General features: G+C 45.0%; 1 protein-coding gene across 1 annotated transcript in view; it reads right to left on the reverse strand.

The window, feature by feature from the left end:
• Positions 1-14,335, reverse strand: part of PPP1R36 (protein phosphatase 1 regulatory subunit 36) — a gene marked incomplete at its 5' end in the record, with an annotated part of 71,037 nt that overhangs the window by 15,213 nt on the left and 41,489 nt on the right. The window contains 5 exons of the mRNA XM_083609666.1: positions 419-517; positions 4,254-4,320; positions 8,666-8,784; positions 10,057-10,152; positions 11,057-11,121. Of these exons, the coding sequence (XP_083465792.1) occupies positions 419-517; positions 4,254-4,320; positions 8,666-8,784; positions 10,057-10,152; positions 11,057-11,121 (446 nt within the window). The remainder of the gene's footprint in view (positions 1-418; positions 518-4,253; positions 4,321-8,665; positions 8,785-10,056; positions 10,153-11,056; positions 11,122-14,335) is intronic.

Raw genomic sequence — 14,335 nt, forward strand, 5'->3', positions numbered from 1 at the left:
AACGCAGCCGTGAAGGAGAACAGGAGAGGTGGGGCTGACCTGAAAATGCTGAGACGCACTGACTCAAGTCTCCTTGTGGAGGAAGAAAGTCAGAAACGACCCAGGAAAGAAGGATGGAACCAGTCAGAGGAGACTGAAGAACACTGGGCTCAAATAGCTCCAGGGACTTGACAGGTGTCCCGCAGAATCATAGGAAATGGTCTTGGACTCCCAACTTCAGACTATTCATCCATTAGTCACCTGAGCACTGACAACTCTCCAAGGTCTTGGGCTTGAGGCCTCGTGGCTTGTGATCTTTCTAACCAGCACAAATCGGGTCTTGAAGCAAAGCACACCGACACTGAATATATAGAGCAATAGCCCTTTCTAAACATAACGAGACCCCGCTTAAGACACACATCCAAGCGATTTTACTCACCCCATGAAAGATTTGGGTTTCATCTCCAAGGCTAATTTTTCCAGATAAAAATTCAGATAGTACAGCAGAGCCATGAGAAAATCATCTAGCTGCCGGCACCTAGAGCAGATTTTAAAAACAGAGCAAAACACCACGTCACCCATGTAAACTTCTTCACAAGGGAGCAGTTTTCTTTTGCTGAATGCAGCCGACTGGGCAATGGCACCTGGGTACCCTTCACAATAGGGACGCGGGTGGTGCTGTGGGTTAAACCACAGAGCCTAGGACTTGCTGATCAGAAGGTCGGCGGTTCGAAACCCTGCGACGGGGTGAGCTCCCGTTGCTCGGTCCCTGCTCCTGCCAACCTAGCAGTTCGAAAGCACATCAAAGTGCAAGTAGATCAATAGGTACCACTCCGGCGGGAAGGTAAACGGCGTTTCCGTGCACTGCTCTGGTTCGCCAGAAGTGGCTTAGTCATGCTGGCCACATGACCCGGAAGCTGTACACCAGCTTCCTCGGCCAATAAAGCAAGATGAGCGCCGCAACCCCAGAGTCGGCCACGACTGGACCTAATGGTCAGGGGTCCCTTTACCTTTACCCTTCACAATACCCAACGTTCATGCCCAACGTGGGGCTCGAACCCTTGACCCTGAGATTACAGGTTTCCTGCTCTACCAACTGAGCTATCCCAGCAGCCTATTATGTGTGAAGACCCAGAAGGTCACTTAACCATAATGGGATTTTAGAATAAGGGATAATTAATTGGCCCTCCCAATCATCGTCATTCCCACTTAACCCACAAAGCTTACCATGTGACCTTGGGATGACCATTCTCTCTTAGCCTAACCTACCTCGCAGGGTTTTTGTGAAGATGTGGGAATAATAAGAGGTGGGAATAATGCATGTGGTCTGAGGTCCTTGGAAGAAGGCTGGTGGGGGTGGGGGTGAGTGGGATGCAAACAATTCCAAGCAGGCAAAAACATTGAACCAGTGAAAGGTGTGGTCTGGGGAGAGGAGAATCTGGGGAGAGCCAAGCATACTAGGACTCAATTTCTCGACTTTAAGAAAGCCGACTTCATAAAACTTAGGGAAGTGCTGGGTGAGATCCCATGGACAGTAATACTAAAAGGAAAGGGAGTTCATGATGGCTGGGAGTTTGTTAAGAGGGAGATAGTAAAAGCACAACTTCAGGCAATACCAATGAGACGGAAACATGGAAGGTGCCTAAAGAAGCCAGGGTGGCTATCTAAAGAACTTTTAACTGAGTTAAGATTAAAAAAGGATGTGTACAAAAAATGGAAAAGGGGGGAAACCACCAAAGAGGAATTCAAACAAATAGCCAGCACATGTAGACACAAAGTCAGAAAAGCTAAAGCACAGAATGAACTCAGGCTTGCTAGAGAGGTTAAAAGCAACAAAAAAGGCTTTTATGGCTATGTTCGTAGCAAAAGGAAGAACAAAGAAACAGTGGGGTCACTCAGAGGAGAAGATGGTGAAATGCAGACAGGGGACACAGAAAGGGCTGAACTCCTCAATGCCTTCTTTGCCTCAGTCTTCTCCGATAAAGAAAACAATACCCGACCTGAAGAATTTGGAGCAAATGATTCAGCAGAGGAAACACAGCCCAGAATAACTAAGGAGATAGTACAAGAATACTTGGCTAGTCTAGATGTATTCAAGTCTCCAGGGCCAGATGAACTGCATCCAAGAGTATTAAAAGAACTGGCAGATGTGATCTCAGAACCACTGGCAGTCATCTTTGAGAATTCCTGGAGAACAGGCGAAGTCCCGGCAGACTGGAGGAGGGCAAATGTTGTCCCTATTTTCAAAAAGGGGAAAAGAGAGGACCCAAATAATTACCGCCCAGTCAGTCTGACATCAATACCAGGGAAGATTCTAGAGCAGATCATTAAGCAAACAGTCTGTGAGCACCTAGAAAGGAATGCTGTGATCACCAATAGTCAGCATGGATTTCTGAAAAATAAGTCATGTCAGACTAACCTGATCTCGTTTTTTGACAGAATTACAAGCCTGGTAGATGAAGGGAACGCAGTGGATGTAGCCTACCTTGATTTCAGCAAGGCATTTGACAAGGTGCCCCATGATATTCTTGTAAAGAAGCTGGTAAAATGCGGTCTTGACTATGCTACCACTCAGTGGATTTGTAACTGGCTGACTGACCGAACCCAAAGGGTGCTCATCAATGGTTCCTCTTCATCCTGGAGAAGAGTGACTAGTGGGGTGCCACAGGGTTCTGTCTTGGGCCCGGTCTTATTCAACATCTTTATCAATGACTTGGATGATGGACTCAAGGGCATTCTGATCAAATTTGCAGATGACACCAAACTGGGAGGGGTGGCTAACACCCCAGAGGACAGGATCACACTTCAAAACGACCTTGACAGATTAGAGAACTGGGCCAAAACAAACAAGATGAATTTTAACAGGGAGAAATGTAAAGTATTGCACTTGGGCAAAAAAAATGAGAGGCACAAATACAAGATGGGTGACACCTGGCTTGAGAGCAGTACATGTGAAAAGGATCTAGGAGTCTTGGCTGACCACAAACTTGACATGAGCCAACAGTGTGACGCAGCAGCTAAAAAAGCCAATGCAATTCTGGGCTGCATCAATAGGAGTATAGCATCTAGATCAAGGGAAGTAATAGTGCCACTGTATTCTGCTCTGGTCAGACCTCACCTGGAGTACTGTGTCCAGTTCTGGGCACCACAGTTCAAGAAGGACATTGACAAACTGGAACGTGTCCAGAGGAGGGCAACCAAAATGGTCAAAGGCCTGGAAACAATGCCTTATGAGGAACGGCTAAGGGAGCTGGGCATGTTTAGCCTGGAGAAGAGGAGGTTAAGGGGTGATATGATAGCCATGTTCAAATATATAAAAGGATGTCACATAGAGGAGGGAGAAAGGTTGTTTTCTGCTGCTCCAGAGAAGCGGACACGGAGCAATGGATCCAAACTACAAGAAAGAAGATTCCACCTAAACATTAGGAAGAACTTCCTGACAGTAAGAGCTGTTGGACAGTGGAATTTGCTGCCAAGGAGTGTGGTGGAGTCTCCTTCTTTGGAGGTCTTTAAGCAGAGGCTTGACAACCATATGTCAGGAGTGCTCTGATGGTGTTTCCTGCTTGGCAGGGGGTTGGACTCGATGGCCCTTGTGGTCTCTTCCAACTCTATGATTCTATGATTCTATGATTCTATGATTCTATAAAACTTTAGAACTGTAGAGCTGGAAGGGATCCTGAGGGTCATCTAGTCCAACCCCCTGCAATGCAGGAATATGAAGCTGCTCCATACGGAGATCGAACCTGCAACCTTGACATTATCAGCACCACACTCTAACCAACTGAGAAGCAGCCTGGCAAGTGTTTCAAGGACTGCACAGAAAGCCGTGGAGGGCCACATTTGGCCCCCAGGCCTGATGTTCCCCAGCCCTGCTTTGCAATGCTAAAAGCAGCACATATAATAACCCAGATCCCTTATTAATCTCCTGTTGCAGGTGAAGTGCAATCCCTTGTCCCAGGTCTGCTCATATGATTGACTAAGTTTTCTGCAACCGGCCCATTTCATACTTAAAATGGAAGTGTAGCGAGAAGCAGCTGCAAGGTTACTTGTCAGAGGATGTGATGGTTGTGATTTCTGACATTTCCCCTCTCACGGAATTGTATATGTGCCAAAGATAGCTTTCAGAATTCAGGTCTTGATGACACAGGATTTGGCAACCTCTCCGCTAACATCTGACTTGGTTTTTACAAGGTGCCGTAAAATATATTTTTCTTTAAAAAAAAATAATGAAGTGAAAGCATCCCACTGTGAAATGCAAATACCAAATGGCATACCTCATAACTAAAGAGAAAGAATGGATGCGAAAGGAATCGTCTTCGTGGGCCAGAAACAGGGCAGCGTCTGAAAACATTCAAATGAAAATTTTAAAAATCTGTAGCATTGCATTCTCGTCCAGCCCTGCAAAGTGTCTACAAACTATCTCAGAGAAGGTTTTTTACATAAATCGAGTTCTGTTTGCCTATATTTTTAGATTAAACTTCCTCCACGGAGCTCAGGGTGGTCCACCCATTTTATTCCCCCCTCTAGCCCTGTGAACTAAGCTGTGAAGAAATTAATTACTGTCCCCAAATCACCCAGTGAGCTTTACACCTGGGAGGATTTGAACCCAAGTCTCTCCGGTCCTTGTCGAACTTATGGAAAATCACAATCACTGAACTCGCTTCCAGTTCTGATTTGTTCTGATCGTTAGGGCTCTGGCTTGGCCATGTCGGCAGAATGAAAGATGGCAGGATCCCCAAGGATGTGCTCTAAGCGGAGCTGGCTACAGGCACCAGGCCAGTTGGCAGACCAACTCTGTGTTACAAAAATGTCTGCAAATGTGACATTAAGACTGGCAAGATCAACCCTGCCATGTGGGAATCCCTTGCAGACAACTGCAATGCATGGAGACAGACAGACAGGCTGTGCATCCATAGCAGTGGCCAGGGGACGAATGACCACTGGGAGAAGCGCAGAGAGAAGAAACAACCGGATGCCTTCCTCTGCCCCAGTTGCAACAAAACATGTCTCTCCCATATCAGTCTCCACACACAAAGCAGGAGCTGTAACTTTCCAACATTTTGACTTCACCCCTCAAAGGCGCACTCCTCCTTTGTCTCCCAAGAGAGACAGAGGCCAATAACAACCAGTTTAAGAAAAGGGGCAGAGAAAGAAGGAACTATGCAAGGGCTTGGGGAATAATAATAATTTATTATTTATACCCCGCCCATCTGGCTGAGTTTCCCCAGCCACTCTGGGCAGCTCCCAATCAAGTGTTAAAAACAGTACAGCATTAAATATTAAAAACTTCCCTAAACAAATCACATGGAATCCTTAAACACGCTTACTAAGAACAAATCACATGGAATTCACTTATCTCCAAGTAGACATGTTTAGGACTGCCCTATAAGGGATTGGTGTAACTTGAGACGGGAGTAAGGAAAACAGCCCATTAAATTTGGGTTGGTTTTATTTGCCCTGCTTTGTTTCACCTTAAGATAACAGCATGCCTCCTTCCAGGGAGCACAGAAGTGGGTGCGGTTTGGGTGTAGGGCTCCGTCAGTGATCCCAGGGGTTCTACCTGGAAAACTCTGCCACTGAGCTATGCACCAGGAGATGTGTGGGGTGATGGATGCACGTCACTATTGTGGCAGGGTTGGAGTTTATCAAAGCTGCACCAGGCATGACCCAAGAGGAATAAGCAAGTCGCCCAGGTCTAGTTTTCACGGAGGCGGTAAAAATGCGTCTGGGTGGTTCACCTTTAGACTGCAGGTGAGACTCACTTGACTGAAAGCTCCTTTGTACAAAAGCAGTCCCTGCATATAGAAATCTGCCAAGTCAGGGACAGGGGTCAAATTAATACTAGGGCTTTTTTTGCACTTAATGCACATGTCTGTAAAAATACAAATTACATCTATTTTGGTTCTTAATAGCTGTAGGCACATCATGCCTTTGAAGCACAGCCAAAGCACACAGACACAACCTTCAAAGAATTCTGGGCACAATAGTGTGTTAAGGGTTGCTGGGAAATGTATCGACAGTGCCTATAATCCTTTGAAGGGGGAGATGTGCTTAAAAAAACACACACAGAGTACAGTGGTACCTCGGGTTAAGTACTTAATTTGTTCTGGAGGTCCGTTCTTAACCTGAAACTGTTCTTAACCTGAAGCACCACTTTAGCTAATGGGGACTCCCGCTACTGCTGGAGCACAATTTCTGTTCTCATCCTGAAGCAAAGTTCTTAACCTGAAGCACTATTTCTGAGTTAGCGGAGTCTGTAGCCTGAAGCGTATGTAACCCGAGGTACCACTATACTAGTCTAGGCTTCTCCTCATCATCTATTTTTCTACATGGAGTGTGGAGGGTTTTTTTCTTCTTTTTTGTATGGAGGAACATTAAATCATGTTTGTTCCCACCTGCAGTCTGCTCTGAAGTGCTATTACCCAGACACAGGGTTTTCCATCTCCGTAAGAACACAGCTTCTTCTAGCACATTTTGACAACTTGTCTACGGTGGATTGACCTATGCGTGGACAGTCTTTCCTGTCCAGAATCCCAGTCCAAATTTAAGGTCTTGCAACGTTTTTCGAAGCTGACCCAACTTTTCAAAGGAAAAATGCAAGGCAGTCCTCCTAGGGCCATACCATTAAAATGCTAGAGGAAAACAATGCGCTTAGAAATTATTATTACTGTTACAGCTGATTTAGCAATTCATGTTGCTGTTGTTGTTTAGTCGTGTCCGACTCTTCGTGACCCCATGGACCAGAGCACGCCAGGCACACCTGTCTTCCACCGCCTCCCGCAGTTTGGTCAAACTCATGCTGGTAGCTTCAAGAACACTGTCCAACCATCTCGTCCTCTGTCGTCCCCTTCTCCTTGTGCCCTCCATCTTTCCCAACATCAGGGTCTTTTCCAGGGAGTCTTCTCTTCTCATGAGGTGGCCAAAGTATTGGAGCCTCAGCTTCACAATCTGTCCTTCCAGTGAGCACTCAGGGCTGATTTCCTTAAGAATGGAGAGGTTTGATCTTCTTGCAGTCCATGGGACTCTCAAGAGTCTCCTCCAGCACCATAATTCAAAAACATCAATTCTTCAGCGATCAGCCTTCTTTATGGTCCAGCTTTCACTTCCATACATCACTATTGGGAAAACCATAGCTTTTACTATATGCACCTTTGTTGGCAAGGTGATGTCTCTACTTTTTAAGATGCCTAGACAAACCTAGACAGCATCTTAGCAAGTTATACCACACCTTATTTACAAAGAAACGTAAGGGCGCTTACATGCCAGGCATAGGAAACTGAAAGGCCACACAAAACAGAGAGAAGGATAGGCAGGGAGTTTCTGATGCGAGGGGAAATACATGCCCACTTCCTTCTCCCTCTCCCTGCATTCTGAATAGTCTGCTCTGGTCAGGCCTATACCTGCAGCACATGAGAATGACTTTAGGTGCACTGCTGCATTCATTGTGCTTACCTGCTCTGCACTTTCCCAAGCATTAACCAGCTTTAGTCAAACAAAAGTGCACTGAAATAGTGCCTTTGTAATACTTGCTTTGTTTGCAAATATACAAAAGCAGCTACGTATGCCTTCAGGCGAAGCCAGAGTAGTGTAGTGTTTGAAGGGTCAAGAGTAAAAACCAAGAGACCCAGGACCAAATTGTTCAGCCATGAAAGACACTGGGTAACCAGTCAGTCTCTCTCTCAGCCTCACCTACCCTGAAAGGCTGTTGTTGTGCTACGCTACCTTGAGCTTCTGGAAGAAAGTTGGGACATGCATGTTTTAATTAGGGTTGCCACCATGTTTCAAACAGTGAAAATCTGGACAGAAAAGTTGGTGAGCATTTTTTGGGCAGAGTTGTTGAGCTTTATTCGCCAGAAACGACACTGCCGAAATAGATTGCCATACGTTCGGATTTTCCTGGGCATTTTCGCGATTTCCACCCCAGACGTATGGTAACCCTAGTTAATAAATGTCCCCTCCAGCTCAGTTTCCCATTGTTTCCAGTCCATCAAAATGAGTTCTCTTTGTCTGAGTCTCCTGAGATTCAGGCTTACTGCACTTTTTCTGCTCTTCCCATACGCTCCGATTCACATCACATCCCAATGGCAGGAGAAACAGAGAAACAGAGAGATTTCCAGATGACCAAGTGAAACACTGCCACTCACCAGTCCATTGAGAAACATTTGTCAAACCCTCAGCCACACCTACGTGTGTTGGGCAAAAACCATAATGAAGCCCATTTGTGCAATCCGAGATAGTAAAATGTTGTAACCAATGCTATGAAGATGCCATTATGAAAGAAGAAACTGGCACCATGATGCGATATAGAAAAGGAGGTTGCCTTTCTGCCTTCCCCTGCTCCATATGGACTGGAAATCTTGCATGACTCAAGTTATTTCCATGACTGGAGCCTTTCTGCAAAACACCCACTCCCTGTTTGGTCTGTAGCACATAGGACTGCCGTTGCTGGTTCTGTGCAAGACTGTTAAGGTGGACGATGCTCTTGGCTCCCACAGCTGGGACAAAGAAGCTATTTTTTTGATTTTTATGATTCTTAGGTATGCTGAACACAAGCCATTTAGGCCAAGTAAACAAGTGCTGTTGACTCGGGATAACACTGAAATCAGCAACCCTTGGAACAATCTCAAGGATGGCGGAGAAGATCAATAAGCTGCAACTAACTTGGCAATTCGGCACCCACACTTACACTTAACGTCTTCTAGAGAAATCAGTTCGTTTTGCAATCGCCTCAACAGCCGGGGCGACTTATCTTCTTGGAGACTTCTCCGTACGGCAAAGATATCTCGGAAAAAAACAGGATCCGGTCTGCAGATAAAATGGAGGGTGGGTAGGACTTGCATTTCATTTAATTGGACACATGCCAAGGCAACTCTGGAGCTAAACTCTGGGATGTTCTCTTTCCAGGTAATCTTGATTACGTTGAAAACAAAGGCAGAATTCAGCCTTCTATGGGCACATGAAGCTTCCTTGCTGGCCTCTCGAGCCTTTAATATCCACAAAGGGGCGGCACTTAGGACATCCACAACACACATTTAAAGCACTGTCATACCACTTTAACAGCCATAGCTCCCTCCCCCAAGAATCCTGGGAACTGTAGTTTGAGGGTGTTGGGAACTGTAGTTCCAAGAGGGGATTCCTAGCAACTACAGTTCCCAGGATTCTTTGGGGGAATCCAGGACTGATTGAAGTAGCATGAGAGGGCTTTGAATGTATGGTGCGGATGTGACCTGGAGGGGAAACTCTTTGCAAGATGCAGTGATGAAAACGGCCCAGTTTGTGCAGCCGTCTTCCCATCCTACCGATGCAGAGGGCCTGTGGACCTGTTCTTTCTCATATTTGAGGGTGTGGATCCTCAAATGATCAATTGTAGCTAAGGCATTATAGGATGCAGGTGCAGAAGAGGGGAGGGGAGATACATCAGATGTATGTATGGTGTACACATCAGCAAAAAAGCAGGCCTGTGATGTTGTGTTGCTATTGTTCCCATTTTACAGACAGGGAAGTGGGGGCAAACAAGCAGCTTGCCCAAACATGTTTGCAGCTAAGCAGGCACAGAGGTGGCCCATGACACTGGGGCACAAAATCCGAATGGCAACCCTCGTGGCAATGGCAACAATATAATAATAGACCAAATAATTGACCTTTAATGGTGCACTTGAGGCAGGCCACATCACTCTACCTAGAATGAATTGGAACTCCTGCCTCAAGAGTCACAAAGGAGAACTTTTTAAAACCAATCCTTTTATTTTTAAAAAATAAATAAATTGGTGACATCGGTGGGATTCCCTTACCATCCAGGTCAGGCTCAGACCATTTCTCCATCTATCCCAATACTGCCTACCTTGGCAGGCAGCAGCTCTCCAGGATCTCAGGCCTTGGTCTTTGCTGGGGATCAAACCTAGGGCCTTCTGCATTGAGCTATGTTCCATCCCCAAAGGTACGTCCAGTCTCTTCCCCTTCCCTTCCCCAAATACAGGATTTGCGTGGGATTTGAATCCAGGACTTCTTACATCCTTGCCAGGACCACAGACTATAGTCAGGGCATTTCAAGCTCTGCTGATTTTTAAACTGGGTCACCTGTCTGGCGTTTTTGTGGCCGTCTCTTGGAAATGGATGGTTTTCCCTTTCTTTGACTTCTTCTCCACTTCTTTATCTTCCTCCTTAGGCTGAGCACTGCAATACCAAACAGAGGGGAGTTTCCAGTAATGGCAGTGGCAATTCATACAACTACACAGGAAAGAGACCTCACTCTGCGTCTCTCAACCACAGAGTGAGCCCAGCAGAGAGGAATGGCAGCAAGTCCAATGCCAGTTTAGGATGCAGTCTTGCCCCTGCCCACTATAATTCAGCTGGGATACTTGGTTTTTTTAATTTTCCAAAGCCCCACCATCCACAACATTTCTGAGTTGATCTGTCCGTCCTCCATCCTTAATAATCCCCCCCCCAAAAAAAATGAATACCGAAGGCGAGGGGGAAACAGCTTCAGGGATTGGACAGGTGGTTCTTTATGACATCACAGCATGCTCAACCAATCAGCGTGGGGTATCTTCTGCTTCAAAATTACAGAGATGTTTTCATTTTTATTCTTGCAGAGATTGAAGGAATGGGTATGTTTGGACCAATTGCACTTAGGGAGAGATGAGGCATACTACTAGATGCTTTCACAGCTGGAAAGAGCAGCATCCTGCAAACTCAGGCTCTTTTCAGTTGTCACTTTGTTTACTGTGGAATACCTCTTCTTACCTTCCATCGCTGCCAAGAGTTCTATCAGGCCTGACATTTGCCTCCATTCAGAGGCAAAGAAAAAACATTTTGGTTCCTCCATGCTTTTGTAAAACAAGGATTCTATTTACTAAAATGTATTGGTTTCATCCTGCTGATTATGATCTGCTATTGTTGGAAATGTCGTAGATTCCATTGGTTTTATTGATTTTAATGGACTGTGCATGAAGGGGGGGAAATCATGCTGCAAGGCCAGGCGCTTCATAAACTAGCTCACTGGCAAGTGATACGAAATCACGATAACCACAAACAGAAACGCAACAAAGTCAGACAGAAAGGGACACTGAATCCTTACCATGCAAATTCAAGACTTCGGCTGTCATCTTTCCAGTACCACAAGCCAGGGTTAACTTTCGTGAACTGCAAACATTTTGGAATACACAAGTATCGAGGCGTTAATTTAAACCATTTCATCATTTTCATGTTCGATTTTCAGCTCCAAAAACTCCAGTGAGTTCATAAGCCTGACCGATAAGCCCAATACCATGTGCTTCTAAAGAATGGCAATTCAATGTACACCCAAAACCAGGGCTGGAACAACCACTGGGACATTATCAAGCAACCTCCAGGGATATTATTTCATGGTATTATTCTAAAAAAAAAGACTGATGTTGTGAGCCACCAAGCCTTAGAAATACAACTTTTCCTAAAGGCTTCCACAATATTGGCCACCGGTGTATATAAAGGCCAGTGGTCCATCTAGTAATCCTAATCGTAATAATCAAGACATTGACTGAATATTTCCAACTGCCTATTTAAAAACAACCAATGCCGACTGGTCGTTTCAAGTTTGTGACCATCAGAAACACTATGGATAGGGATGGAAGGTGGAATAAATCTATATGAACACATATAGTGCTGTCCGACCTGTGGGGTGCCCTCCCATCATATGTCAATGAGACAAATAAGTATACAGGTTTTAGGAAACATCTGAAGGCAGCCCTGTATCAGGAAGTTTTTAATGTTTGAGGTTTAATAATAATAATAACTATTATTATTATTATTTATTTATACCCTGCCCATCTGGCTGGGTTTCCCCAGCCACTCTGGGCGGTTTCCAACAGAATATTAAAATACAATAGTCTATTAAACATTAAAAGCTTCCCTAAACAGGGCTGCCTTCAGATGTCTTCTAAAAGTCTGGTAGTTGTTGTTCTCTTTGACATCTGGTGGGAGGGTGTTCCACAGGGCGGATGCCACTACCGAGAAGGCCCTCTGCCTGGCTCCCTGTAACTTGGCATCTCACAGCGAGGAAACCGCCAGAAGGCCCTCGGCACTAGATCTCAGTGTCTGGGCAGAACGATGGGGGTGGAGACGCCCCTTCAGGTATACTGGACCAAGGCCATTTAGGGCTTTAAAGGTCAGCACCAACACTTTAAATTGTGCTCGGAAACGTATTATGTTGGAAGCTGCCCAGAGTGGTTGGGACAACCCAGTCAGTTGGGCGGGATACACTAATAATAATAATGCAAGCTAGTTGTATTTAATTCATAAAAGGTTAGACAGCCAACATAGTGCAATGGTTAAAGTGTCTGCCTGGGATCTGGGAGACTAGGGTTCAAATCCCCACTCAGCCATGAAGTTCACTGGGTGATCTTGGAGCTCATCATGGTCTCTCAGCCTGACCTACCTCACAGGGCTGTTGAGAGGGTAAAATGAGGGCCGGAGGGCGGGGGACCAATGTAGGCCCTATTGGGGGCTTTTGATAGAAAGGTGGGGTAGAAATGTAATAGGTATATAAACAAAGCACGTCAGCACCCACAAACTGAAAACTGCTCCTGGATTGTGGATGCAAGAGTGGGCGCCTCTAATATTTGGGTTTGAAGAGGGGATTTTGACAGGTGAAGGTTGCACAATGACCCAGCTATGAAAGGTGAAAGCAGGGCCAGATTGAGGTCTGATGAGGCCCTAAGCTACCGAAGGTAATGGGGCAATTATATGTCCAGCTGTCCTTTGTCAACAACAAATTGTTGCTGTTTTTTGTGTTGAATATATGCCATATGGTAATTTATGGACCTGATAGGTATCTAAAGCCATTTGCACATAACAAAATATGTATTTTTTCAAAGTAATTGTTGAACTGAAATACAATTAAGAAGAAGTATATTAATAGTGAAATAATTATTAAGCTCTAACTTAAAATGATTTTTTATTCATAACAAACTTAATAATGCGAAAACACTGTTGCTGTATGTAAGCTTTATTGTATTTGTCTTTTATCTTATATTTTGGAAATGTACGTTTAGGTTTTTTTTCTCTTTAACTTTTTTGGGGGGGCCCCAAGAGAGCGGGGCCCTAAGCTATAGCTTGTTTAGCTTATACATAAATCCGGCACTGGGTGCAAGACCCAACCTGGTCATATCCTACCTTGGGCTTTTTTTAAAAAAAGAAAAAAAAGTAATATCTGCAAACCCCACCCCACCCCCAAGAAGTTCCACAGTAACTAGACACATCCAGGAATGCAAACTTACTTACAGGCACTATATGTCCCTTGGGCAGCTCCAGGAACTGTAGCTGAGACATGGCGACACTTTGTTTACTGAGAGAGTATCCTGGCAACAGCTCTCTGTCTCTCTTTCCATCTTGAATAGAAGGGTCGCCTGGAGACTACAAGTCCCATCATGCAACGCGGCAGGCCTTCCCTTTTTTTGGTCTGTCTGCGTGGTGGCTTTTGGCTCTCTTTTTCTAACCAAAGGGCGTCCTCAGAAATTATCCCAATTGTGAACCCCCTTCCCAGATACGTGTGAACAGGACGCCCGCGTTTCGTGTCGCAGGCGGCTTTCCTTTAAAATAGCCCGTCCGACACACTGACTGGTTTCAAAAATAGGTGCTCCTTCTGAGCAGGATTGCTTGCTTTCTGAGTGAACTGCCTGCGCTCATTTTTCTCTCTCTCACACATATATGTGTGTAATATTTATTTATCTGTTTTATTTTAAAAACAGTTAAATTTAAAATCAGTTAAATTTCAGCATCACCCTCCCTCCCTAAAGGAGCCGAGGGTGTCAAGCAGCAAAGCAGCACCACTGAAAAATAATTTTAAAAAAATGTTTTAACATTGTGAGCATCTAAAAATAATCTTATATCCACACCATGATTTCAAGGTGGCCAGGATCAATGATCTTTTCAGCCATCAAATGCCTGGGTGAACTGGAATGTGGTAGTTGTTGTTTTTTTTAAAGTCCCAGAATGTTAATAATGCTCCTAGGTTGGGGGAGTTTTCCACAGTTGAGCCACCACCCAAAAGGCCTTGCCGCAGGTAGTGCCAACCTGGCAGCAGTTTTACAAAATCGGATTTAGTTTGTGTTTGATACGGAAGGGGGGGCATGTCTTCTTCACCTTCTTCTTCGCTACAATATATCCATTTATTTCCAATTGTCAATGTCAAAAGGGACTAAAATCTATAAAATTCATAGAAAATCAACGTGCCAATTTGCTCAATTTCTCTAGGACTCCATGACACCTCCCCTGTCCTCCATAATCCCTCAAGCAAGGTGTCAAGACCCTAATCCTGTCAAATCACTCTGCCAAGCCTTTCCTCCAGGCAATGCCAGTACATGAACCATTGTCTTCTCAT

The sequence above is a fragment of the Podarcis filfolensis genome, assembly GCF_964270895.1.
Source record: "Podarcis filfolensis genome assembly, chromosome: 1".
Lineage (NCBI taxonomy): Eukaryota > Metazoa > Chordata > Lepidosauria > Squamata > Lacertidae > Podarcis > Podarcis filfolensis.